The sequence below is a fragment of the Neophocaena asiaeorientalis genome, unplaced genomic scaffold (genome assembly GCF_003031525.2).
Source record: "Neophocaena asiaeorientalis asiaeorientalis breed wild unplaced genomic scaffold, Neophocaena_asiaeorientalis_V1.1 scaffold150, whole genome shotgun sequence".
NCBI lineage: Eukaryota > Metazoa > Chordata > Mammalia > Artiodactyla > Phocoenidae > Neophocaena > Neophocaena asiaeorientalis.
The window spans coordinates 2,985,066-3,011,828 of NW_020176571.1; the positions used below are offsets into that span (position 1 = coordinate 2,985,066).

The 26,763-nt window shown below is 45.0% G+C and overlaps 1 protein-coding gene across 5 annotated transcripts in view; it reads left to right on the forward strand.

Annotated features, from left to right (window-relative positions):
- Positions 1–26,763, forward strand: part of TULP3 (TUB like protein 3) — a 43,854-nt gene that overhangs the window by 14,250 nt on the left and 2,841 nt on the right. For 4 of the 5 annotated variants that reach the window (XR_003001583.1, XR_003001585.1, XR_003001584.1 and 1 more), the window contains exons 2-10: positions 4,691–4,742; positions 13,907–14,066; positions 14,774–14,950; positions 20,218–20,351; positions 20,724–20,921; positions 23,389–23,501; positions 23,789–23,903; positions 25,839–25,937; positions 26,304–26,475. Coding sequence is in view for 2 of the 5 variants with exons in the window: in XM_024733487.1 (XP_024589255.1) it covers positions 4,691–4,742; positions 13,907–14,066; positions 14,774–14,950; positions 20,218–20,351; positions 20,724–20,921; positions 23,389–23,501; positions 23,789–23,903; positions 25,839–25,937; positions 26,304–26,475 (1,220 nt within the window). In the remaining 3 variants the exon portion in view is untranslated. The remainder of the gene's footprint in view (positions 1–4,690; positions 4,743–13,906; positions 14,067–14,773; positions 14,951–20,217; positions 20,352–20,723; positions 20,922–23,388; positions 23,502–23,788; positions 23,904–25,838; positions 25,938–26,303; positions 26,476–26,763) is intronic. The other variant, XM_024733488.1, reaches the window with a different exon arrangement.

Below are 26,763 nucleotides of genomic sequence, written 5' to 3' on the forward strand. Positions count from 1 at the left end.
CTCTTACATTTTGGTCTTTGATCCATTTTGAGATTGGTGCCCGTAAACAAAGTTGGGTAGGTCGAGCACAGGCTTAGAAAATTCTCTGTGTGTATTCTGCAGTAGAGCCTTGTGGGTATCTTCAGTTTAGATTGTGGCTGATCAGTAACTGGAGAGTAGTCCAAGGGAATGGTGTTCTGTGGGCGCGCCCATGGGCCACACTTGTGTGATAGATCTGTGTTCCTCAAAGATACATGTTTAAGGTTCTTCCTGTACAAATTAAATAGGAAATTTTCCATGAGAAAAATGGGTGGAAAATCAGTAATTTCATTTCTTTTACTCTATAGGACTTCTTTTTGTTTTGTGTGGATTTACTAACCAGGCTTGTTTAGGCTTGCTATTCAACAACTTCGTTTCAAATGAAGGAAAGACACTATTAGAGGAAAAAATGCAAGTTTAGTAAGATCATATTCCAGTCTGACTAGAAATGCTAGTTCAGATTTATTATAAGTACATAAAATATCTTTATTATTTCTGCTAAGTTATAATTTAAAACTAGAGCACAGAGAATGTGTAACTTTTGATCTAGAGGAGGTATCTAAGTGCAACAGTTATATAGCATCTTTCTAGTGCCTCTTCTGTTCCAGTCAGATGCTTTGATTATACCACCCTGTTTATGTAAACTGTTCATCTTGCCCAGGCTTGATGAAAGGAATTAGTGGTGTCAGGATAAGGCATTAAAGACACACCTGTTTTCTTCACTGTTAGAGGTCTTAAGAGAAATGTTTGAGGACTTCAGTTGTGTTTCAGATTTTAGAGTTATTGAAGAGGTTTTAGCATTTTAAGGGGGGATAGAATGATTTTTTTCTTCCATGCTAGAGGGTCTCACAGTTCTGGTTTAGTGAAGAGGACCAAGTGAGTTGGAGGAAAAGCAGATTCATAGCAGCAGCTGTTGAAAATACTAATCCATTACAGTGAGTTTACTTTTCGTCTTAGTTATTTTATGTAGGACTTTTTCAAGTGTATACTAACGTTCACTGGATACTAATCTATCACTGTGTACATAAAGCTTGGTTTAAAAATACATGAATGAGGATTAAAAACAGTGAGTAAATCCGGAGCATACCTAGATAGGAGCCCATAAAGTCGAGGCGAAACATAACATATCTGATATTTTTGTCTATTTGTCACTCTTTTAAATTAGGGAGAAAAATGAGAAGATTTATTTAACACTCAATGTTATTGTTGCTATTCTTTTTTTAAAAATTTTATTATTTATTTTACTTTTGGCTGCGTTGGGTCTTTGTTGCTGCACGTGAGCTTTTCTCTAGTTGTGGCAAGTGGGGGCTACTCTTCATTGCAGTGCGTGGGCTTCTCATTGCAGTGGCTTCTCTTGTTGAGGAGCATGGGCTGTAGGCACGCAGGCTTCAGTAGTTGTGGCACGCGGGCTCAGTAGTTGTGGCTCATGGGCTCTAGAGCGCAGCCTCAGTAGTTGTGGCGCATGGACTTAGTTGCTCTGTGACATGTGGGATCTTCCTGGACCAGGGCTTGAACCCGTGTCCCCTGCATTGGCTGGCGGACTCTTAACCACTGCGCCACCAGGGAAGCCCATGTTGTTGTTATTCTAAAACGTAAAGGTTATAAAGGGATTAATAGAGGGGACTGTCAGAGAGTCAGAATGCACCTCCACATCTATATCTAAGGGGTTACTAAATCTGCTTACACGTTAGTAGTCAGGAAGAGCCTTGGACGTCGTATACAAATTCCAGGTTGCAATGCATTATTCCAGGTTGCAATGCATTACTGAAATGCATAAAACCTCTAAAATGTAGGAATGTGGTGGTTAACCGCTAAACGAAAGTGCTTTGGGGTGTTTACCACAAATGCTGGAAAGCCATTCTTCCCTTTGTAGCCATGGAATTTGTCTTATTAAATAAGATTTTGTATTTATAGTTTTTTTCTGGCAATCAACTCCTAGTAAAAATTTATAGTACAAATAATTGAGAACCACTTCTGCCTTGTTTTATACTTTACTGTTTCTAAGAATGAAGAGTCACAAAATCTTAAATTAGGAAATTGTCAGAAATAGAAAAGACTTTAAAGAGAGAGCTTAAAGACATTCAGAAGGGTTTGGTTTATCAGTTGAAGACAGTCATTTGATTCCATTTTTGTGGACTTCCGTCAGTCAAGCAAATCTGTCTCCTGACGGTATTAAATCTTGTCTGTTCATCCGTACTTGCAGTCTACTGTGATGACTGGCATAGAGTTTTGTATTGTTTTGTTTTGTTTTTGGCTGGGCCACGCAGCTTGCGGGATCTTAGTTCCCCAACCAGGGATCGAACACGGCCCCCCCCCGCCCCCCCATCAGTGGAAGTGTGGAGTCCTAACCACTGGACCACCAGGGAATTCCCTGGCATAGTGTTTTATTAATTCTTTTATTAAAGAGGAAGTTAAATGACTTGCTAGATCTAAAGAAAGTCAGTGGCCTTAGTAAGATGCTATAGACTATCTAACTTTCTGTCTCCTAGAGCTAGCTTCAAAAAAGAAGTAGAATATATTTGATTTTTAGGTGTAATTTAGACTTTGCGAAGGGACCAGGATTAGCGTCTGTTTCTGCATGGCTCTCCAGGTCTGTTTCTTTATCTTCAAAGTGTGAAAGATAATAGTACCTAATTCATAGGACTGTTTTGAGGAATAAATAAAATAATACATTAAAAATACTTAGCACTGGGACTTCCCTGGTGGCGCAATGGATAAGAATCCACCTGCCAATGCAGGGGACATGGGTTCGATCCCTGGTCTGGGAAGATCCCACATGCCACGGAGCAGCTAAGCCCGTGTGCCACAACTACTGAAGCCTGCGTGCCTAGAGCCCGTGCTCTGCCACAAGAGAAGCCACCGCAATGAGAAGCCTGCGCACTACAGTGAAGAGTAGCCCCTGCTCGCCGCAGCTAGAGAAAGCCCGTGCACAGCAACAAAGACCCAATGCAGCCAAAAATAAATAAATAAATAAATTTATTTAAAAAAAAAAAACGTATACTGAAAACTCATTATATTCCAGACACAGTGCTAAGTTTTTTTTTTTTTTTAATCAGTGATAATTCTGTCTTACCTTTGGTCAAACCATATAACCTCCCTGGACTAACTACTAGTCCTTATCTATGAAATGAAAGATTGAGGCTAGATAGTGCTGAATTCCCTTCAGCATTATTTCTGAAAATGCAAGACTTTAATGTAGTCCCTATTTAACTACACTTTATTAAGTAATTAATAAATATGAAAAATTGTTTAAGCTCACTATATTAAGTAATTAATAAACATGAAAAATTATTTAGAAATTGTTTAAAGTCATCAAAACCATAAATTAAATCAAGAGGCCAGTTTACCTATCAAATTAGCAAATGTTTTTAACTTTTAATATTCCTTTTTTATTGACGTATAGTTGATTTACAATATTATATTAGTTATTACAAGATATGGCTGTAATTCCCGTGCTATACAATATATCCTTGTTGCTTATATCTTTTTTAAATAATTTAATTAATTTATTTATGCAGCAGGTTCTTACTAGTCATCAGTTTTATACACATCAGTGTATACATGTCAATCCCAATCGCCCGATTCAGCACACCACCATCCCCACCCCCCCACTGCTTTCCCACCTTGGTGTCCATATGTTTGTTCTCTACATCTGTGTCTCAACTTCTGCCCTGCAAACTGGTTCATCTGTACCATTTTTCTAGGTTCCACATACATGCGTTAATATACAATATTTGTTTTTCTCTTTCTGGCTTACTGCACTCTATATGACAGTCTCTAGATCCGTCCACGTCTCAACAAATGACTCAATTTCGTTCCTTTTTATGGCTGAGTAATGTTCCATTGTATATATGTGCCACAACTTCTTTATCTATTCGTCTGTCGATGGGCATTTAGGTTGCTTCCATGACCTGGCTATTGTAAATAGTGCTGCAATGAACATTGGGGTGCATGTGTCTTTTTGAATTATGGTTTTCTCTGGGTATATACCCAGTAGTGGGATTGCTGGGTCATATGGTAATTCTTTTTAGTTTTTTAAGGAACCTCCATACTGTTCTCCATAGTGGCTGTATCAATTTACATTCCCACCAACAGTGCAAGAGGGTTCCCTTTCCTCCACACCCTCTCCAGCATTTGTTGTTTATAGATTATTCATTTATTTATTTTTTTGGTCACATTGGGTCTTCATTGCTGCACACGGGCTTTCTCTAGTTGTGGCGAGCGGGGGCTACTCTTCCTTGCAGTGCACAGGCTTCTCATTGTGGTGGCTTCTCTTGTTGTGGAGCACGGGTTCTAGGCATGCGGGCCTCAGTAGTTGTGGCTCGCGGGCTCTAGAGCTCAGGCTCAGTCGTTGTGGCAAGTCCCCAGTATATGGTTTTAAAGAGAAAAAAAAAAAAATCCCCGCATGCATGGGGGTCTGTGCTCTGCCTTTTCCTTATCCTTTGGGTATTTCAGTCTCCTCAGGTCCTCTGTGGACTATGTGTGGCATTAAGGATGGCATGTCCTCCTGCAGTCAGTGTGGGCAGCATCTAGAAACCTGTGCTTTCCCTAAGGTAGAATTAATTGGTTCCAAATAGCCCAAAGGACTAGATACATGGAAAAGATGAGATTGACATGGTTTTATAAGGATGTTCTCTTTACATGCTTTGTTTTCATGTTTTTTTTTTAACAGTGCCTTTGAGGATGAGACCATGAAGCTCCGGCAGCTGAAACTGGATAATCAGGTGAGCAGAGTCTCCTCTCTTGAAAGGCGTGGACAGCTATACTGACCATGAAGCTGATGGTCTGGACTTCGGGCTCTGGCCAGACCCACATGCCTTGAGGACATCAGCATTAAAACTGGCCTTGGATTTACAATCACTGAAGATCCCTTGGCAGCTGTCATGAGAATTAGGAAAATGTTAGCGTTGTATTTCTGTGTAGTTAATTTGATCCTGCTGCCTTAAACACCTCTCTGCACTGTCGTTTCATGGAGCTACAAGACCTTTTCCTTGTCTTAAAGTGCAAATCTGAACACGGTACTGTGCTGCTTAAAAGCCTCTGTTGTCTACAGAATACTTTTCTTCACAGCACTGGTCCCACTTTTCACTTACGCATTATTATTATCTTTTTTTCCCACTGATTTGACTTATGTTCATTTCCTCCATTAGACTAAGCTCCGTGAGGACAGGAGCTGAGTCTGTTAATGATGACCATTATATCAGAAGTTCCTGGCCTAGGGCTGGGCCCATAGTAATCCTTCATTAAATGTTTGAATGAAGGAAGGAATAAATAAACAGTTTTGTATCATTACATGATGTGATCATAATGATTAGGCAGTTTAAAACCTATACCCAACATATATTACTTCCATGTGAATGTTTTCTAATTCAGGAAATTCTGTAGGTCCAGGCTGTGATGTAGGATCATTAACAATCAGTGTCTAGAGTGGTAGGTGACTAAAAATAACCTCCAGAGTTTTGTCTTGCTTTTTTATGTTGCTGTTGGACCTCGTAACAGGACTTGGAGTGTAGTAAATTATTTTAAAGGTGGAATCACTACAAACTAGTTATGAGGGCTCCACGGGGACGCGCCTGGGACCATCTGGCCTCCAGGGCCCCTCCCAAGCCCTTGGTGTCCATGGTGCCTCTGTGGGGCCTGTCACCAAGTCCACCGCCTCTCAGGCCACCACCTGGGAGGCCTTCTCATGTGCGCCTGGAACGGAGCGTGGCCCAGTGGTCTTCAGGGACCCTCCGCTTCAAGGTGGCGGCAGTCGCCTTGGTGGTCAGCACCACTCATCCTGCTCTGCCCACTGCCCTCCTCCCTGGCTGGGCTCGGCCTCCTGGGCCTGGATCATGGCCTCAGCCTCACCGCCTCTGGACGAGGCCCGGTGGTGGTGCGCACCGTTCGCCCTGCCCACCTCCAGGTGTCCTGGCCCAGGGAGCCCGGCAGTAGCAGCTTCACGGACAGGCAGGCTTCCTCACAACCACTGCTGGCATCCTTTAAGGAGACTGGGGCACATTTTAAGCAAATCTGGTGTTGCACAGCAGGGTAGGAAGCGGCCGCAGACGTCTCAGAAGCTGCAGGAGGCTGCCTGCATCTCCCTGCGCAGGGCACGTGGCCTCTAAGCAGAGGAAGCAGCCCGGGTTGTGCACCTGATTCCGTAGAACTGCTGCCGAGCCTGTGAAATAAGCAGTTCTTTCTAGTACGGAAAAAACAAACAACACAGGAAAGAAGTGAATCTGGGATCACCAGGGAAATCCTGATTAGATACAGATTTATCAGCCCCCGCCCCTGCCCAAGAGCAGAGTAATTGCACGAGGCCTTTATCTTTCACATCCCATTGCATAGCAGACTGTATTTAGGGAGACGTACCACAAGATTTTAGATTTTTGTTTAGATCTTTGATTTATTTTTATGAGGCTCAGGGGTACATCCCTTGCTAACATGAAATGAAATCTATGGTCATCTACCAAGTGATGAAATAAGACGTAAGATTTAAATTCTGTGTAGTTTTTGAGTTTTGTTTATAGGCGTATTTTCTGGATTTTTAAAAAGACAGCCCAACTATTTTGTAATTTTTATTCTTTTCAGTGAGAATGCTACATGTGGTGTGGTATGTGTGTGGTATTTTGGGATTTTGTAAGCCTTTTTGTAGTACAAACATTTTTAAATTATGGTTTTACACAGTTAATAAAAGCATATGAAGGACTTTCCTGTGGTTAGGCAATCCAGTGGTTAGGACTCAGTGCTTCCACTGCAGGGGACACAGGTTCTACCCCTGGTCGGGGAACTAGGATCCCGCCTGCCGCATGGCCAAAAAAATAATAAAATAATAAGAATTCAAATAATACAAAAAAGGTATTTGGTGAAAAGTCTTTCTCCCTCTACTTGGCTAGTTCTTTACCAGAGATAGTCAGTGAATATAAAGACATAAAATTTTATGGGAAGTTTTAAAGATTCAAAGCAATCTCTTTGGACCTGATGTATACATTTTGTTGCTAAATAGTGTATGGGAATCCTATGCGAGCCCTGAAATGCTGCCATGGACGGAAGAGCAGGGGGTCAGGGACTCCACCGTCAGACGGCCTGTAGCGGGAAGGGCAGCGCCACATACTGAATACAACGCTGGGCCCAGAAGCAGACTTTGGTTCCCGTTCTAGCTGTGCCTTTAATTAGCTGTGTGATCTTAAGTAAGGTCCTCAGACTCTGTGAACCCCAGTTATTTCGTGTGTGGAGCGAGGTCAGACTGGGTAAAATAACAGGTTGTTGGGGAGGATCTTAGAGTGTGGGAGTTAGGGCTGGGATGGATGGCGGTGCCTTGAGGAGGGCTCGGTAGCTCTCACTGTGGCCTCCAGGCTGGCAGCCTCTTGGTGGGAGGCTCACAGTCCAGGGCATGCCAGTCCCCACCCCCACCCCCCCACCTCTGAGGGGTACGGGGCATTCCCATCCGTGACAGTGAGTGTCAGTGGAGTTGGGAGGGGCTGTGGACCCTCCCTCTCCCCGCCCCGCCTGTGGTGTGGGAATTCTGCTGTGGGAACGTCCCTGTGGTTGAGAGTTACTGGTCTGAGTTTGAGAGGTAGTTTGCTGAGAGCAGCCAGAGTTAATCAGTGTCGTGAGGATTGGTTCGTACTAACCAGTATCATAAGCGTGAATCTAAGTCGGGATTACTTTAGTAATTGCCAGTGAGCCATATACCAGAATCGCCAGGTCATCGGTTTCCCATTAGAAGAGTCTGGTGAGTTCGCAATCAGAGCAAGTGGAGTTTGTAAAATGAGCTTTATTGTAAATATCATTGTGTGATGGCGTAATTAATTCACCTTTACTAAAGGGATGTACCTGCCCAGAATGAGATACATGATATCTGGCCAGGACACTCCCTGCCTTGGATCTTTCGTACTAGAGACTCAAGGTGAATCCTGTTCTTCAGTTCTACTTGCCTTATTTCCACAGAGACCATTTCCCTTCTCTCAGTGTGTTCCTTTGTCATCCACTACAGTGTTATTGATTTGGTTAAATTCACTTCCTTCATATCTGTGCTGTTTTTCTGATAGTTCATCTTAGAATTGAATGTTTAAAAACCCTAGACTTTCAGATAATTTACACATGGCTGTTTTTGTCCTATACAGATTTTGGAACAGATTTATTGAAATGTAATTCACATATTATTAATGCTCAGTTACAGTGTACAAATGATTTTTAAATCTTGTGTAAGAGGAACCATACAATATACAGTCTTTTGTGCCTGGCTTCTTTGGCTTAGCAAAGGGCTCACCCATGTTGTAGCATGTATCAGGAATTCATTCCTTTTTACTATTGAATACATTCTGTTTTGTGGACAGACCATGTTTCTCCATTCATCAGTTGATGGACATTTGGGATGTTTCCACATTACAAATTATGCTTCTCTGAGCATCTGTGTACAAGTTTTTGTGTGGAAGTGTTTTCATTTCTCTTGGGTGATCTACCCAAGTATAGGTATACCAAGATATACCTAATATGCCTTGGGTAACAGGAGTGGCTTTGCAGGTCATATGGTAACTCTGTGTTGCACATTTCAAGGGACTGCCAGACTGTTTTCCACAGTCACTGACCATTTTACACTCCCACCAGCAGTGTGTAAGGCTTCCAGTTTCCCCACTTTCCTGCCAGTACTTATTATTGTCTGTCTTTGATTAGAGCCATTTTAGTGAGTCTGAAGTAGAGTCTCATTATAGTCTTGATTTGCATTTCCCTAATGACTAGTGATGTTGAGCATTTATAGTGGCCATCTGTATGTTCTCTTTGGAGAAATGTCCATCCAGATCCTTTGCCCGTTTTTAAACTGGGTTACTTTCTTTTTGGTTTTGAGTTGTAGGAGTTCTTTATATAGTGTAGACCCAAGTTCTTTATCAGAAATATTATTTGTAAACATTTTCTCCAATTCTGAGGGTTGTCTTTTTAGTTTTTTGATGGTATCATCTTCAGCCCAAATTTTTTCTTTTGTCACTTGAACTTGGAGTGTCATCTAAGAAACCATTGCCTACACGAGGTTACAAAGACTTGCTCCTGTGTTGTTTTCTAAGAGTTTTACACTTGCCATGATCTCTTTTGAGTTAATCTTTTTATATGGTATGAGGCAGGGTCCAAAATCACTCTTTTGCACGTGGATATCCAGTTGTCCCACCACCATTTATTCCCACTGAGTATATTTTGCTTTTATTTTTACTACTGTCACTAGATACTTATATTTTCGGGCTATGTGACACCTTAGCTAGCTCCAGAGTGTAAAGATTTTCAGATTGTTTCAGGGATGTTACTCAGACAGGAATGCACATTAGGTGGAGAATGTTTATGCCATCTGGCGGTCAATGGATTAGAGTATAGCACAGTCCCTTTGGGCTGGGTCCCCATCTACGGATAGTACCCTTCGAAGGGAGGCAGCCGTCAGTGCGTCAAATCGGTACTTGAAGAAGTCTGATTCAGGGACTCCTGGCGGTCCAGGGGTTAGGACTCGGCTCTTCCACTGCAGGGGCCCGGGTTCCACCCCTGGTCAGGGAACTAGGATCCCCAGAGCCGTTTGGTGTGGCCAAAAAAAAAGTCCAATTTTGGGCTTCCCTGGTGGCGCACTGGTTGGGAGTCCGCCTGCCGATGCGGGGGACGCGGGTTCGTGCCCCGGTCCGGGAGGATCCCACATGCCGCGGAGCGGCTGGGCCCGTGGGCAATGGCTGCTGAGCCTGCGCGTCCGGGGCCTGTGCTCCGCAACAGGAAAAAAAAAAAAGTCCAATTTTAAACTTTTAGTTTCATCCTCCCATGATCTCTGTGTGCCAGGAAGGTTGATTATTTTTAGCCAAACCGATAGACCTCTGGCAACCATTGTGATCTCGGTGGTTGTACCTGCGGTTACGCAGTCCGTTCCAAGAATGTCATAAAGAAACCAACCCATTATCTCTGGGAGTCCTTAGAAAATTGAGAATCAGTGGAGTCTCAAGCTATCGTTAATTTGAGGCTTGCATGGGATTTATTATTTTATTGGATAGAGTCCTTTGATGAACCCCCCCCCCGAATATAATCTCCTTTATCTCCTCACTTATTTTGGGGTTACCATTCAATATTTTGCTTCAGGGAATGATAGTAGGACCTACCACCAGATTCTGGAGAAGATGGATTTTTTGAGTTATCGCTCAGTTTCCAGGGAGCTGGGAAATTTAAAGGTTTAGTTTATGTGATGCTTAAAAGTCCTGAAGTCAACATTTTAAATTGTATTTAGGCATCAGACAGTCACCTTTGGCTCTTTTTCTGACTGCCCTGACCTTCCCCTTACAAAGGTAGGGAGTCCTTTGTTTACATAGCCTCATCTAAAGCGCTCTTAGCTTTTCAGGGAGGGTAAAGCATAAGTAAGTTGGCGCCATTATCTTGAAACTCAACCACCACATCTCTCCTCCTCCGTCCGAATTATGTGAGGGTGGTTAGAATGCTAAGTGAGGTGATAGTTTTTACCAAGATGGCAGTTTGCCCTTTTGTGGGTATTTTGTGGGGGTTTTTCTTATTTACAAACTTGGACAATAGGAGGGTGTATTCAGTGCAGTAATATAGCAGCTGTGTCCCTGAGGTTCACAGTTTGAATCTAGAGTTGTTTTTTCTTAAGTTGTTGATCTGAATGGGTGTGACTAGCGTTGACATGGATAGAGAAGGGCTTCACCAGACACCTTAATAGGATCACTGTGGCCACAGATCTAGTCTACCCTTTGCAGGTCTCAGAACTTGGTTTTGTCAGTGAGCCCAGATGCAACGTGACATCTAGCTCTTCGGTTCCCCTTTTCTAGACCACAGGCAGTATTGTCCTCTGGAACAGATACACACCAGTCAAACTTACAACACTCAGTCATGAAGCCAGATGCCAGTTTACTCATTTACAGTGAGGACTCTGTACTCGTGCAGTGTGTCTTCATTGCTACTGTTTATGATGCTCTGTTCTTGGGAAGAACAAGAAGTTAGACTGAAAGTGAGAAGGCTGATTGGTAAGCAAGGAGTCAGAGGAACGAGAAGGAGATAGTCCTGAGGGCTCGCTCGACAAGACCATGAAGAAGCCTTGGATAGTTTCCTGTCCTCAGAGAGAGGGAGCTTTCCCAGTAGGTAGGGTGCGCTTGTCTGCCAGAGTCGGTATCTCTCTTTCTCGGACACGATGGACATATTCTGTCAGATTCTTGCTCTTTGGCTGCTTTTTTCTAGACCACAAGCAGAACGCTCCTTTTCTGTACAACGATTTTTTCTTTACGTGTGTTAATAAAATGGATTCGCTGTAGCTCGTGTTCTTGTTTCATCAGTTGTTTCACAGTTATTTTATTTCACTGTTTTGGCGGTACCACGCGGCATACAGGATCCTAGTTTCTGGACCAGGGATCAAACCTGTGTCCCTGCAGTGGGAGAGCAGAGTGTTAACCACTGGACCCCAGGGAAGTCCCAGTTGTTTCACAGTTACGAGACTATTTGAGACTAAATAGCTGTGGCCACATGGATAATATGTGACAGTTTCTCATGTCTTTATGCTTCATGTTTACCATCTCTTTGAGGCAGTTAGTTTACTTCTTATCCATTATACAGGCTTCTTAGTTGCTAGAAGAATCTTATCAGCAAGTTCCAGGGGGAGAACCTCGTTCTAACCTCCTGTGTATTTAGTGTTCCTGGGACATTAAGGTCCACCTGTGCGTATTAATTTATGGATCTCAAAATAACCTCAAAAACCCGAATTATTCTTTCACAACTTGCTCTAAGCTCTCTTTTCATTCTTGACAGTATAGTCCCTTTGGCATATTATTTTAGCACCCCTAGTCTTTTTCCTTATGCACAAGGTTGGGTAAAAAAGAATGGGTATATTTCTTCTGTCTTCTGAATTTATCTGCAAGCTTTCATCAGGCCAGTTCTGGAAAAAAATGGTTCCTTTCCTACTAATAGTCTCACCCCTTAGATTAACTCTTCTTCCTAGTGGCACTTTTTAAAAGCAGTATCAATGAAAAAAGTAAACAGTTGGCTTTTTGCCTGAGAAACAGTAAAGTAGGTTATGTATCTTTGCTTTTAAACCATGGCTTAATTTTTTAGCTTGGGGCTTGACACTCTCCTGTTCTGAGACGTCCCAGATCCATAGTTAATTTCTATGTATTATAAGCTCTTATTTGCCAAGGCTTAAAAATAGTATATATGCTGGTACCTTCCTTTTCATCTCATTGGATTTTTTTCTGATAGTCTCTCATGCTTTTTTCCTGACTTCCTGCTACCCTACTCTTCTTTCTTGCTTTTATCCATAGAGTTGATTGTTTTTTAATTGGAATTTTCCAACTGCCATTTTTTTCCCATCTTACCCTTGGCGCTAATTTTTTGGATTCGTAATTATGTAAAAATGAGCAAGAAAGCAAAACGTACTGCTTTTTAACTGATTAAAACATGAAAATAGGGCTTCCCTGGTGGCGCAGTGGTTGAGAGTCCACCTGCCGATGCAGGGGGCACGGGTTCATGCCTTGGTCCAGGAAGATCCCACATGCCGCGGAGCGGCTAGGCCCGTGCGCCATGGCCGCTGAGCCTGCGCATCCAGAGCCTGTGCTCCGCGACGGGAGAGGCCACAGCAGTGAGAGGCCCGCGTACCGCAAAAAAAACCAAAAACAAAAACATGAAAATAGTTTGGGGTTTAGAGGATAATGAGTTTTTTAAAATTTTATATTGGAGTATAGTCAATTAATAATGTTGTGTTAGTTTAAGGTGTACAGCAAAATGATTAAGTTATACATGTACATGTGTCTATTCTTTTTCAAACTCTTCCCATTTAGGTTTTAACAGAATATTGAGCAGAGTTCCCTGTGCTCCACAGCAGGTCCTCGTTGGTTATCCGTTTTAAATATAGTAGTGTGTATATGTCAATCCCAAACTCCCATTCTATCCTTCCCCCCAACCCCAGTCCTTCCCCTTTGGTAACCACAAGTTCATTCTCTGTGAGTCTATTTCTGTTTTGTAAATAAGTTCATTTGTATCATTGTTTTTTAGATTCCACATACAAGCCATATCATATGATGCTTGTCTTGCTCTGACTTCACTTAGTGTGATAATCTCTAGGTCCATCCATGTTGCTGTAAATGGCATTATTTCATTCTTTTTTATGGCTGAGTAATATTCCACTGTATATATGTACCACATCTTCTCTACCCATTCATCTGTCGATGGACATTTAGGTTGCTTCCATGTCTTAGCTATTGTAAACAGCACTGCAGTGAACATTGGGGTGCATGTATTCTTTCGAGCCACGTTTTTCTCCAAATACGTGCCCAGGAGTGGGATTGCAGGATCATATGGTACTTCTATTTTTAATTTTTTAAGGAACCTCCATACTGTTCTCCATAGTGGCTGCACCAATTTACATTCCCATCAACGGTGCAGGAGGGTCCCCTTTTCTGCACACCCGGTGGATAACAAGTTTTTTTTTTTTTTTTGATAACAAGTTTTATCTTTTTCTCCCAGTTACAAAAGTAAGAAAATTTAGAAAACTAGGAAAAGGAAAAATAATCATCCATATTCTGCCACCCAGAGAAATCACCATTCCTTCATCTTTTCTCCTATTCATATGTGTTCATATATTTTAAACTTGATTGTGCTTTGATCATAATATGTTAATTACTATATCTTTTTAATATACTTAGATCATGGTCTCAGCTTTGCTAGAAATACATTTGTATAATTTTAGATCTTTTATAGGTGTTTAGTAAATATTTATTAAACGAAGTGAATGAATCCTTACCTCTCTCTGTGTCTCAATTTTCCCATTTCTTAAGTGGGAAAATTTAATTTACAAGAGGTTTTGTAAGGATCCATGTAAGACTGTATATGTTGAAGTAGCTAGATCTCATCATCACTCTCCTGGCTGTACTATCACAATTTTCCCCAGAGAGCGCTGCTGGAGAAGAAGCAGAGAAAGAAGCGCCTGGAGCCACTCATGGTGCAGCCGAACCCAGAAGCCCGGCCACGTCGGTCAAAGCCGAGGGGAAGCGAGGAGCGCGCTCCGCTGGTGGAGCCTCAGGCCCCGCACAGCGGCGTCATCCTGCACGGTGTGTACTCAGGCAGCGTCTCTGCCTGCTGCTGCGTGGTTTTCGCAAACCTGGGGGAGGCAGGAGGACTCTCAGGTGGACCAAGGGGACAATATTAGCATCGTTACCAGGTACCTTCGTTTATCTTTATAATCCCATTCAGGGCCTTTGAGTTGGAATAAAAGCAGTGGTCTGATCAGTGGAGGATACCTTAAAGTTCACAGCCGTCCTGGAACTGTTGTTTTAGAGGCAAAATGAAAGTGTCCGGAACTGCCCACTTGAGCTTCCAGGCTCGACTGTTGCCTCCTGGCAGAGTTAACCATGAAGCCAGGAGCAGGTAGAGAGCACGCATGCTTCCAGTAGCCGGACTCAGAGGGACATCTGAGTCAGCGACGGGGTAAAGGAGGAACCAGGTTAAACAACTCTAAAGCTAGCCCCCTCGGCTCCTGGTTTGGACGAGATCTGGATGGACTTCGGAGGACCTACTTGGCTTTCAGTCTCATTCTTAAGTTTCTAAAGCCCAGCATCAGGTACATTTACTTTAGTGGCAGTCAGGGCATGTTGATAAAATGAACACCAGATCGTAGAATGGATTCCGCTGTTAACAGATGTCCTCGTGGATGTTAAAGAAGGAGGAGTGAAACGGTTTGGTGCTTCTTAGATCACATACACCAAAACCATCCGGCCTAATAGTGGACAATGCTTTCTTCTTTCTGTTGGGCCCCTAGGCATTGACGGTCCCGCTGCCTTCCTGAAGCCAGATGCTCAGGACGTGGAGACCAGACCTCACGTCCTCTCAGTAGGATCTCCTGCCGTGGAGGAGGATGCTGAGGGAGGTGCTGATGGAGATGGCACCTGGGACCCTGCTTCCAAGCCAGATCTCCAGGAGATTCTCCAGAAACATGGTGAGCATTGCTAACGGTTTTCAGGCAGTGAGTTAGTTACATAAAATATAAAACAGGGAATTCTCTGGCGGTGCAGTGGTTAGGACTCTGCGCTTTCACTGCCAAGGGCCCAGGTTTGCTCCCTGGTCGGGGAACTAAGATCCCACAAGCTGCGCGATGCAGCCAAAATACATATATAAATGTGTGTCTGTGTGTGTGTGTGTGTGTGTGTGTGTGTGTGTGCGTGTGCGTGCGCGCGTGTGTGTAATAGCAGCATTAGCTACTATTACAGCCATTTCCTTCCTTTTGACATTTTGTTTTTGTCATCCCCACCCTGTTCCTTTGAGTTGCCCCTCAGCACCCTGCCCTACCTCTGTTTCACGGTTCATATTCCTCTAGTGATAAGGGAGAGATAAATAGCCAGCTTAGTGGAAACACAAATTGGATCAAAATATCCTTAAACTAATAATACTTTTTGCATGAGAGCCTGCTTTCTGCCAGTTGGAGTTATTCTCATAAATATTCCTGTACGTTTCAGAGGTCCTCTGTAGTCTTCTCCTTCTTGGAAAACTAATTTTATAGCGAGAAGGAATTAAGCATCCCCCTTTCAGATGAGAAGACTGACGGCCGGTAATGCCTGGATGTTTGCTGGGTACCTGCTTTGTCATAGGCATTGCTGGGTACTGGGATATGTGAGTCAGGAGGTTCTACCACAAACTGGCAGGATAGATGTACATTCAAATGGATTCGTATATTCATTCATTTAGAAAACATGTATTGAGGGTATGCTGTATATCAGGCCTTGTTCTAGGCACTTAGGATACAATTGTGAACGAGGTTCCTGCCCTCATGGAGCATTTATTCTGATTGAGGCTTCGTGCACCTAAATTGAGGCTTCATGGACCTAGATAGCCAAGGGAGTGTGGAGAGGGGTGCCCAACCAGAGTTGATCTGGAGGTGACATCTAAGCCAGAGCGTGATGCGGGAAGACGAGCCGGCAGCTCAGAAGGGCTGGAGTGCAGAGCGCGAGGTGACAGGTGGGAAGGGGCCTGGAGAGATGTGGGCTGGAGGGGTGGGCGGGCTCCGATTACATTGGGTGTTACAGGCCGAGCTAGGGTGTGGACTTCCCGTGAAGAGTAACAGGAACCTATGTGGGATTTTAAGGTGGAGTGATAGCAGATTTGGGCTGTAGAAAAATTACTCTGCACTGTGAAGAATGAACTGGAGCGGGCAAGTCTGGAAGCAGGAAGGCTAATGAGATAGTTTGGCTGATGGCCTGATCTCGAGCTGTATAGAGTAGAAAGCAGGAGAAATACAACTCCACTGCGGGGCAGTGAGAGGGACAAGAACCACACGGAAGGAGGTGGCGACTGAGCTGAGGCGTGAGGGGTGCTGTCAGCCCGGGAGCGGCTGGAGACTGACACTGTGAATGTCTTGCTTGTCAGGCACTTGACATACCTTATCTCAGTATTTGTGACAGTACTGTGAGGGCTTACACGTGCCAGCCTCTCCTTTTCACATGTAAGAAAATTGGCTCTCAGAAAGGCTAAGTAATTCGTTCTAGATCACACCGCTGGTTGGTTAGGTGGCAAACTTGGGCAGAAGAAATGACGTTAGCAGAGGCATCAGGTGTATAGAGCGTGATGTATTTGTGGAAACTGGGGCAGGGTGTGGCGTGCTTCAGAGCTCAGCTCTGGGGCCAGCCAGCGTGGTTTGGAGTCTCAGCTCTGCCACCTCTGGCTGGTAAAGGGGAAAGCAGCACAACTTTTCTCTGCCTCAGTTTCCCTGTCTGTGATACGAATGTGGCCGTGGTAATTCTGTTACTTCCCTATCGTTATTATAACAAGAGACAGTGAAAGAGGTGGAGGAGCCAGAGCAAGGAGAACTCTCAGCTTAACCAAAAGCTGGATTATTTACCCCGGGCCCTCGAGCTGAGTAGCGGCAGACCTAGATTTTGTGAGTCTTAGTCTAGCTCTTGATCCCTTACTGTAAATACCAAGCTGTCCCTTGTACTCTGCCCTGTTAAATGACCGCTGTGTTCTTTCTCAGAATTGGCCTTTCAGGACCAGATGGGCTAATGCCTTTTTGAGTCTGAACAAGTTGCATCTGGACCATAGAAGCCATTAAGTGCTCTCTTGACTAAGACTTAAGAAGTGTCAGTTTGGAAGATAACGTTCCTCAAGTGGGCATCCAGTTTGCTTGTCTTACAACTTTGGGAGAAATCCTTGATCTCCATCTTAAAACATGTATTCACATAAACTGAGTTCTTGGTACAAATATGGCATTTGAAAGCATAGTACTAACATTGTAAATCACCTATACTTCAATTTAAAAAAAAGAAGAAAACGTAGGACTGAGTGAAGATATCCATATGAGAGTGAGAGCCCTAGAGTTTTATGCGTTTTGCTACCCATCCCCAAAAGTTAACGTTTTAGGAAAGAAAGAAGAAAGAAAGACATATCCTTCACAAACCAAAGAATTTTTAAAATAATAGCTTTATTGAGATATAATTCACATACCATACAATTCACCCATGTAAAGTGAACAATTGATTGGTTCGTTAGTATAGTCACAGAGGTCTGCAGCCATCAGCACAATCAATTTTAGAATGTTGTCTGACGCCAGAGAAACTTCATACCTGTTAGCAGTCACTTCCCATTTCCCTCCAGCTCCCCATCCCTGGGCAGCCGCCAGTCTACTTTCTGTCTCTGCAGATTTGCCTATTCTGGTGTTTCATATGAACAGAATCAGTCATACGCTGTGTGGCCCTTTATGCCTGGCTTTCACGTAGCATCATGTTTTCAGAGTTCGTCCACGTTGTAGCCTGTGTCAGTGCTTCGTTCTTTTCTGTCGTTGGATCACGTTCCGTTGTATGGATGAGCCACGTTTTGTTCCTCCCTTTATCAGTTGAAGGGCATTTGGGTTGTTCCCACTCTGGCTATTATGAATAATGCTGCTATAAATAGTTACGCATAAGTTTTTGTATGGACATACGTTTTCACTTGAGATTAATTTTTTAACTGGCCTTAGTCTTATCCTTGGGTGTCCTTGAGAAAAACTTGATACCATTTATTTTGTGAACTGTGTAAAACAGACCGTCATTGTCCGTCCTCTGAGGTGGATGAATGTGGGCAGCACTGCTGCTTGTTCAGTCTCCTTGTCATGTGTGACCTGGGGGCTCTTCCAGCTATTGTATGAGGGGTGACTTTACCTTGCAGACCACAGAGAAAAGCGAGGCGGGTCTCGCCCGTAGCTCTGCCCCTTTCTCCTGGGCAGAAATGCTTCTCCTGGAGCATCATCGTCTCACGTGTAAATTTGAGTGTCGTGCTTCTTTTATAACACACAGCACACTTTGTGCCCCATAAACAAGCAAGAGACAAAACAAAAAATAAGACTTGCCAGTCCCTCCTCCTCAAACTCATATAAATGTGAGGATAAAATGAAAAAATAGTTTTTAATCAGACAGTTTGAAGTTTTCTGTAAAAGGTCCAAGGTCGTAGTACTTCAAACATTCCCAACTCGGGGGCTTCCCTGGTGGCGCAGTGGTTGAGAGTCCGCCTGCTGATGCAGGGGACGCGGGTTCGTGCCCCGGTCCGGGAAGATCCCACGTGCCGCGGAGCGGCTGGGCCCGTGAGCCGTGGCCGCTGAGCCTGCGCGTCTGGAGCCTGTGCTCCGCAACGGGAGAGGCCACAACAGTGAGAGGCCTGCATACCGCAGAAAAAAAAAAAAAAAAATTCCCAACTCAAATCAGTTCACAAGACTAACCATGAAAAAAATGTAGGAAAACAAAGAAGTAACTGATAGAGACATCTACTGCGGGAAAATGTGCGTAGCGTTTACCGTCTTAAGCGTTTGTAGGCGCACAGCTCAGTGGCGTTAGGTACTTTCACATTGCTGTGCAGCCGTCACCACCGTCCTCTCCAGAACTTCCTCATCTTCCCAGACTGAGACTCTGTCCCCATCAGACACCAGCTCCCCATCCCCCGCCCCACCCCCAGCTCCTGGCAACCTCTGTTATACTTTCTGTCTCCATGAATTTGACTATTCTAGGCCTCATAAAAGTAGAATCATAAGGTATTTGTCCTTTTTGTGTCTAGCTTATTTCACTTAGCATAACGTCTTTAAGATTCATTCATGTTGTAGCCTGTGTCAGAATTGCATTCCTTTTTAAGGCTGAACAGCGGTCTATTTATGTATATACAACAGTTTGTTTATTCATCAGTTGGTGGGTATTTGGGTTGTTTCCACCTTTTGAAAACTGAATAATGCTGCTGTGAACATTGGTTGTTCAAGTATCTGTCTGAGTCTCTGCTTTCAGTTCTTTTGGGTATACACCCAGAAGTGGAATTCCTGGATTATATGGTAATTCTGTATATATATTTTTAGGAACCACTATGTTGTTTTCTACAGTGGCTGCATAATTTTGCATTTGCCACCAGCAGTTTCTCCACATCCTCACCAACACTTATTTTCTGTTTTTTGGATTTTGTTTTTTATAATAATCATCCCAGTGATTGTCAGGTGGTTTCTCACTGTGATTTTGATTTGCGTTTCCCTGATGACTAGTGATGTTGAGCATCTTTTCATGTGCTTGTTGGCCATTTATGTATCTTCTTTGGAGAAATGTCTGTTCACGTCCTTTACCCATTTTTTTAAAAAAATGATTTATTTTTATTTATTTATTTTTGGCTGCATTGGGTCTTCGTTGCTGGGCGCAGGCTTTCTCTAGTTGTGGTGAGCGGGGCCCACTCTTTGCTGTGGTGCGCAGGCTTCTCACTGTGGTGGCTTCTCTTGTTGCGGAGCGTGGGCTTCAGTAGTTATGGCACGCAGGCTCAGTAGTTGCGGTTTGCGGGCTCTAGAGCGCAGGCTCAGTAGTTGTGGCACTCAGGCTTAGTTGCTCCGTGGCATGTGGGATCTTCCCGGACTAGGGCTCGAAGCCGTGTCCCCTGCATTGGCAGGCGGATTCTTAACCACTGTGCCACCAGGGAAGCCCTCTTCCCCCATTTTTGAATTGGGTTTGTTTTTGTTGCTGTTGAGTTATATATTCTGGATGTTAATCGTTTATCAGATATATGATTTGCAAAAGAGGATAAATTAGAGAAGGGAACAGCAGGAAGGGAAAACAAGGGATGGATCTAGGTGAGAATATGAAGAAAGAATTGTCAAAATTTGGATTAAATAGCCATGTTTTAAGTCAGAACAGCTTGGAATTTTTAAGGAAGGAAGTTAAAATTATATTTGGTTCAAAGCTCTCTGGCTCTTTTTGACAGTTTCTCCCTTTCTGCCAGGGATCTCAGGGAGTTTGAACTTTGATGAGGAGGAGACTGATGGGGAGGAAGGAGAAGGGAAAAAACTAAGATCTCATTCATCCTCTTCAGAGGCAGAGAGACCCAGTTCTGCATCCAGCCAGAAGCCAACCACAGTATGTAGCTCTGAAACTTCTTCCTCTGAGCTAATTTCACTGCTTCCTAAACATCTCCAGTATTTAAATGCCATTACTGGATGAGGGCTGCTTCAAAGAGTTAAGCTGGAATTTACACTTAAAGTACACGACTCCCTAATTTCTTGTGTCTTGAACCAGCTTCTGTGAAGCTGTATCCCATTTTCATACTTTGCTGCTTCATTACTCCCAATATTCGTATACCTATTTAACTTCTCAGAGTTTTTCCCTACCTTGTCAGAAGACTGAGACATATGGGTAAATCCGTAAGTTATCTTGTCCTTTAAGCGTTTCTCAAAGAGAATATGAGGTTTCCTGACCCCGCCTACTGCTCACATGTGGCTGTTCTTTCAGGATACAGGAGCTTCCGGAACTGCAGCCCAGCACACTGATAATCAGCTGGGAGAAATAGAGAATTTAGAGGGCTTCGCATACAGTCCTGCCCCTCGAGGTGTCACAGTGAAGTGTCGGATAACTCGGGATAAAAAAGGAATGGATCGGGGGCTTTTCCCTACCTACTATATGCACTTGGAAAAGGACGAAAATCGGAAGGTATGAGAAGTGGGTCTTTTTTTTTTTTTGGCTGTGTCAGGTCGTAGTTGAGGCACTGGGCTTAGTTGCCCCAAGGCACGTGGGATCTTAGTTCCCCGACCAGGGATCGAACCTGCGTCCCCTGCATTGGAAGGTGGATTCGCAACCACTGGACCACCAGGGAAGTCCTGAGAAGTGGTTCTTAAGACAGATCTTGAGATGGAGGGAAGAGTGCTGTGGGCTGGGTCATTGATGGTCTTACGATGGGGGGTGGGGATGGGGGAGCACCGGTATTCGACAGGAACTAGGTTGTACTTCCTAGTTCCCAAGTGCTGTGTTCTCACTGTCTTCCAAGAGGTCACAGTCTTAATAGTCAAAACCTACCCACCCGCAAAGAGCAAGTTTTATCCAGAAGGTAAGAAGATGGAAGAGACTACCTGAATGCAGTTATTTTTACCTCCATCCCTCTTTTGGGGTGGGGAGTTCGCATTGTGCTCTGTGATTTTGATTATGACAGTGTGGAAGAAAGAAGCGTTTAGGGAATAGGAGGAATTGGAAAAACAGAAAACATGCAAGTGGAATGTCTTGTTCTTCATCCTAGAAATTCTAATTTACTTTATGCATAAATTTGAGGCAGTTAATACTTGCTAATGAACAATGTATTTTGTAATACCAGGTCTAAGTGGATGATTTTAAGAGCCTAGAAATGTGGGCTTCCCTGGTGGCGCAGTGGTTGAGAGTCCGCCTGCCGATGCGGGGGACAGGGTTCGTGCCCCGGTCCGGGAAGATCCCACATGCCGCGGAGCGGCTGGGCCCGTGAGCCATGGCCGCTGAGCCTGCGCGTCCGGAGCCTGTGCTCCGCGACGGGAGAGGCCACAACAGTGAGAGGCCCGTGTACCGCAAAGAAAAAAAAGAGCCTAGAAATGAGATGATGATAGTAGATATTAATGTTGTTATAACCACTATCTACTGAGTGTTTACAATTACCAGGTGTGTGCTAAATGCTTTATGTATATTATTACCTACAACCCTTATGACAACGCTGTAAGATAGGATTTCTTATCCCAGCTTAGGGAATGCCCCAGAACACACTAAGAAGTGGCAGAGCCAGATTGAAACCTGTATCTGTTTGATTCCAAAGTGCCCCCTCCCCTTAGTTACTGCCCTCTCCTGCTTCCTTATTATTGTCCAAGTCTAGGAGCGTCTGGAAGGGTGCATAAATACGGCAGTCCTCGCATCACGGAAGTCGCAGGCGTTTAGAACAACAGCATAGAAATGCAGCAAGAAGCATCAGGAAAGCCGCTGCAGGGAGGATGGGAAGCACAGGGGCCAGGGTCCTGCCCTTCCAAAGGTGGAAAGACTCTTACTCATGAGATTGGATGAAGCTTTTTTCAAAAGTCACTGGAGGCTTTAGGGATAAAGTTGTGAATAATGACATGGAGGATCAAGCTAGTGACTTTAGAGAAGTTGTGCGGCGGGGAGACCCTGACAGTGAGTCCTGAGAAGATCATGAGGGTTAGGAGAAGTTGTGCGGCGGGGAGATCCTGACAGTGAGTCCTGAGAAGCATGAGGGTTAGGAAGAGTGACGCGGACCCAGAGCTCGCGGGGTCAGGGCCGGGGGCAAGGACTGGCTACCCCTCACCCATGCGGGCCACCTGGTCAGGGCTCTGGAGGAGACCCTTCTCTTCTGCTCATCCATCCGGGAACCCGAGATGACTGACTCTTCCCTGGAAGCATCCCTCCTTCAAGGTTGAGGTTTTGACAGTGATGCCTGAGCATAACCCGTCCTGCCCTGCGGCCCAGGGTCAAGACGTTGGTTGCTGTTGGGGGTTGCAGTGGACAGATGCTGGTCTGGGTGTTCAGTGCATCAAGGAGATCACCACTGCCGTCGTGAGGCCATCGTTCTGGCCAAGTTCTCCGTAGTCCTCATGTGGTGAGGCTACTGGGGGAACGGGAGCGGCCAGCCCCAGACCATCCCTGCAGGCTGACCGGCCACTGTGGCTCTGGGCCGGTGCCTCTCGTCCTGCCCTTGGACACTGGCGTCACCCCAGCCGCTGTGCCCGAGAAGCTGGTGCTGGCCGGCGTGGACGATGCTGCACCTTGGCCAGGGGTTGCACCGCTGCCCTGGGCAGCTTTGCCGAGGCCACCTCTGTGCTGTCTCCAAGACCTAGGCCGCCTCACCCCCGAGCTCTGGAGGGAGATCATGTTCACTGACTGTCCCTGTCACGGGTTCACTGAGCATCCTGTAATGACCCACACCAAGTCTCCATGCGGGAGACCCAGGCTCCAGCTGTGGCCACCACATCGTTTTTCTGCAAGAAAAGTCAAAGTGAATTAAACCTGTTTTTTTTTTTAAAAAAAAAGACCCAGAGATGGACTGCTTGGTACATGATAGGCAGTTGCTAAATATTTGCTAACTAAACAGGTAGGACAAACATGGCAGTTCTCTTGAGTGCATTTTTTACTGAAAATTTGTTTCCTTTTCTAGATATTTCTTCTTGCAGGTAGAAAGCGGAAAAAGAGCAAAACATCCAACTACCTCATCTCCACTGACCCAACAGATCTATCTCGTGAGGGGGAAAGTTATGTTGGCAAACTCAGGTGAGAGCAGCCTTGTATCCTGTCCTGCTCCTCTGATGGTTTGACTCCTGTAGTTTCAGAACAGTCCATATCGGTTTTACAATGAGCCGGTCGATGTCATCTAAAAAAATAAAGTTAATAGAAAGTCTAAGGCCCTTCCTTGTTTTAAGGCTAGATCTTTGAGAAAGCGATGATGACCCCTTGACCTTTGGAGAGTGGGCCGAGAGGCTGTCCCATACCTCTCCTAGCTTGTGTTTGTAAGGGAGAAAAATACAGATCATTGTGGTGGCTTTTTCTCTTGATTCTAGGTCCAACCTCATGGGGACCAAGTTTACAGTTTATGACCATGGTGTCAGCCCGGCCAAGGCCCAGGGTCTGGTAGAAAAGGCCTGTATGCGGCAGGAGCTGGCCGCCGTCTGCTACGTGAGTGCCGCCTCCCGTTTCCTCAGCCTCCTGGCGTCCCAGCCCTGGGCTTGCAGTCCCCCTCCCAAGCTTGTTTCTGTATACTCGAGTTATTTACGAATTGCCAAGTTTAGCTGTATTTACTGTTTCAGCCGGCCCTCACTCATCTCCTCTTCTCTTTTCCCAATGCCACCATGTTAACGCAGGCCTTCGTTACCCCTTACCCATTGGCTCGCGGTTACCGTAAATTGGAAGCCGGTCTCTGCTTTCCGCCCTCTCGACCTGGTTCATCCTGTACAGCCGCTGCTGAGCGGTCCAGCTCCAGCTCATGCTGCTCTTGTCCTGCTCCAAATCCTCTCAGACTGCCCCTTGAGTCCAGAATCAAGCCTGGACGCTGCATCTTTCCCTTCCGGCTCCCCAGGGTCACGCTTCCTATGCGTTCCCGTCATTCTAGCGGCACCTCTCGTCCCTGCGCCCCACCTGAGAGCCTGCCCTGCCCCTCCTTGCCTCTGCCTGTCCACCAGCGTCAGCAGAGGTCTCTCCCGATACTAGATGTGCTTGATGCTCCCCTCGGTTCCCCGCGCTTTCTGTAGTGCCCCAGACTGCTTCTTCAGCACCATCCTTCTCTACCAGATTGTAAAGTCCCATTCACTGCTGTTTCCACGTGAACACGGACCTGGCGCGTAGTGGGCATGTGAAGTTGTGGAGTCAAAGAAGCAAGAAGGAATTAACCCGACTCAGTTGTTACTTTGATCCCAAAGTCTCAGCTTTCCATCGTTGGAATTAATCTCATCACTTGATTCCCGTGAGGTTTTATCTAAGTGACTGAGACTCATTTGACTTAACACTTTATAATGTATAGATGTTTTCTCTTAGCTTCAGAATCAGTTAAATATTTCACCTATGCGTGACTTTGTGTGTATGTATATGAATACACATATATCCATGTATTTAATGTACTTATTTTATTCATGTATAATCTGCCTGGTTTGACGGGCATTTGATTTTTTTTTACCTCCAGATACAGGTCCTATTTAATTTAAACTGTAATTCTCACTCTATATCATATAGTGCCGTGTCCTCACTGGGAAATATATATTTATTGAAGATGACAAAATTGGACAGTTTGCTCATAATTGTCTGAAATTTCACTTAAAGCTAAAGAGTAAGAGTAGGGTTTCAAGCCTGTGGAGTGTTTTAAATTCAGATGTTCAAATGAAGTTTAAAAAGAGGAAACGGTCTTATTTTCCTGGGCTTGATTCTCCGTCTCTCTCTGTTTAACGACAGTGAAGTAATAGAATAGTGTTTAGCGCTCTCCATATTGTCCCCATTTTACATGCCCAGGAGGGCCTTGCGTTAAGAATGAGGTCTTGTGTGCTTCCCTGATGGCGTAGTGGTTAAGAATCTGCCTGCCAATGCAGGGGACACAGGTTCGATCCCTGGTCCGGGAAGATCCCACATGCCGCGGAGCAACTAAGCCCATGCGTCACAACTACTGAGCCTGTGCTCTAGAGCCTGCGAGCCACAACTACTGAGCCCATGCGCCGCAACTACTGAGCCTGTACTGTAGAGCCTGCGAGCCACAACTGCTGAGCCCTTGTGCCACAACTACTGAAGCCCGTGTGCCTACAGCCTGTGCTCCACGACAAGAGAAGCCACCGCCATGAGAAGCCCGCACACCATGACAAAGAGTAGCCCCCACTAGCCGCAACTAGAGAAAGCCACGTGCAGCAACGAAGACCCAGTGCAGCCATAAATAAATAGATAGATAGATAGATAGCAATGAAGACCCAATGCAGCCGTAAATAAATAGATAGATAGACAGATAGATAGACGCAGCCATAAATAGATAGATAGGTAGATCGATAGAAAGGAAATGCATGGTATTAAAGAAAAAAGAATGAGGCCTCGTCTTCATTTCTGTTTCAAGTTCCTGTTTATTTCCCTCTCTTCCAGGAAACAAATGTACTCGGATTTAAAGGCCCGAGGAAGATGTCTGTGGTCATCCCAGGGATGAATATGAATCATGAACGAATCCCATTTCAGCCACGAAACGTAAGTACGAGCATATTTCATCAACAAAGACTCTAACAACAAGACTGCGATACAGGCAAGATGAACAGAAAACAGTGTTGATTCCTCCCGAGCCCAGCCTGGAGAGTGGCCACTCTTCCTCAGGAGAGCCAGCCCTCCGGACCCCGGGGTAGGCGCTGTTGCTAACGTGGTTGATTTGCAACCACTGGGTCTGCGAAGAGAAACGCTAGTTTTTCTATAAGAATCCAACAAAGCCGCTTAGTGTGGGCTCTGTTTCTGTTTTACTTGCTGAAACGGAGGAAATAGGCCCCTGCTCTGCTTCCCGCCTCAGCAGCCTCGAGGGTGAGCGCTTTGCGACGGTCCTCAGCACACACCCCTCTCCTACAGGACCGCGAGGGCCTGCTTTCAAAGTGGCAGGACAAAGCCATGGAGAACTTGATCGAGCTGCACAACAAGTCCCCCGTCTGGAACGATGACACCCAGTCCTACGTCCTGAACTTCCACGGCCGGGTCACTCAGGCCTCTGTGAAGAACTTCCAGATAGTCCACGAAAATGACCGTAAGCCCCAGGAAGAGAGGTGTTCTGACAGAATTCAGAAATGAGCATTGCCCTTCATTGGTAGGAAGTTACACTCGGGAGAGCATGATTTAAGGAAGAAATGACCTCCTCGGAAAGACAGAGCTGCAGAATTGCAGTCAGCCGTCTGGGCCGCTGAGTTGAGGGCAGGAGCGTGTGAGGTCTCTTGTGGCAACCGGAGGAGTCCTGGGGGTGCTGCTCGGGGGGCAGAGGCAGAGGCCCTTCCTCAGGAAAGGTTCATGCCCTTCCGGCCCCCCACCTCAGTGTGCG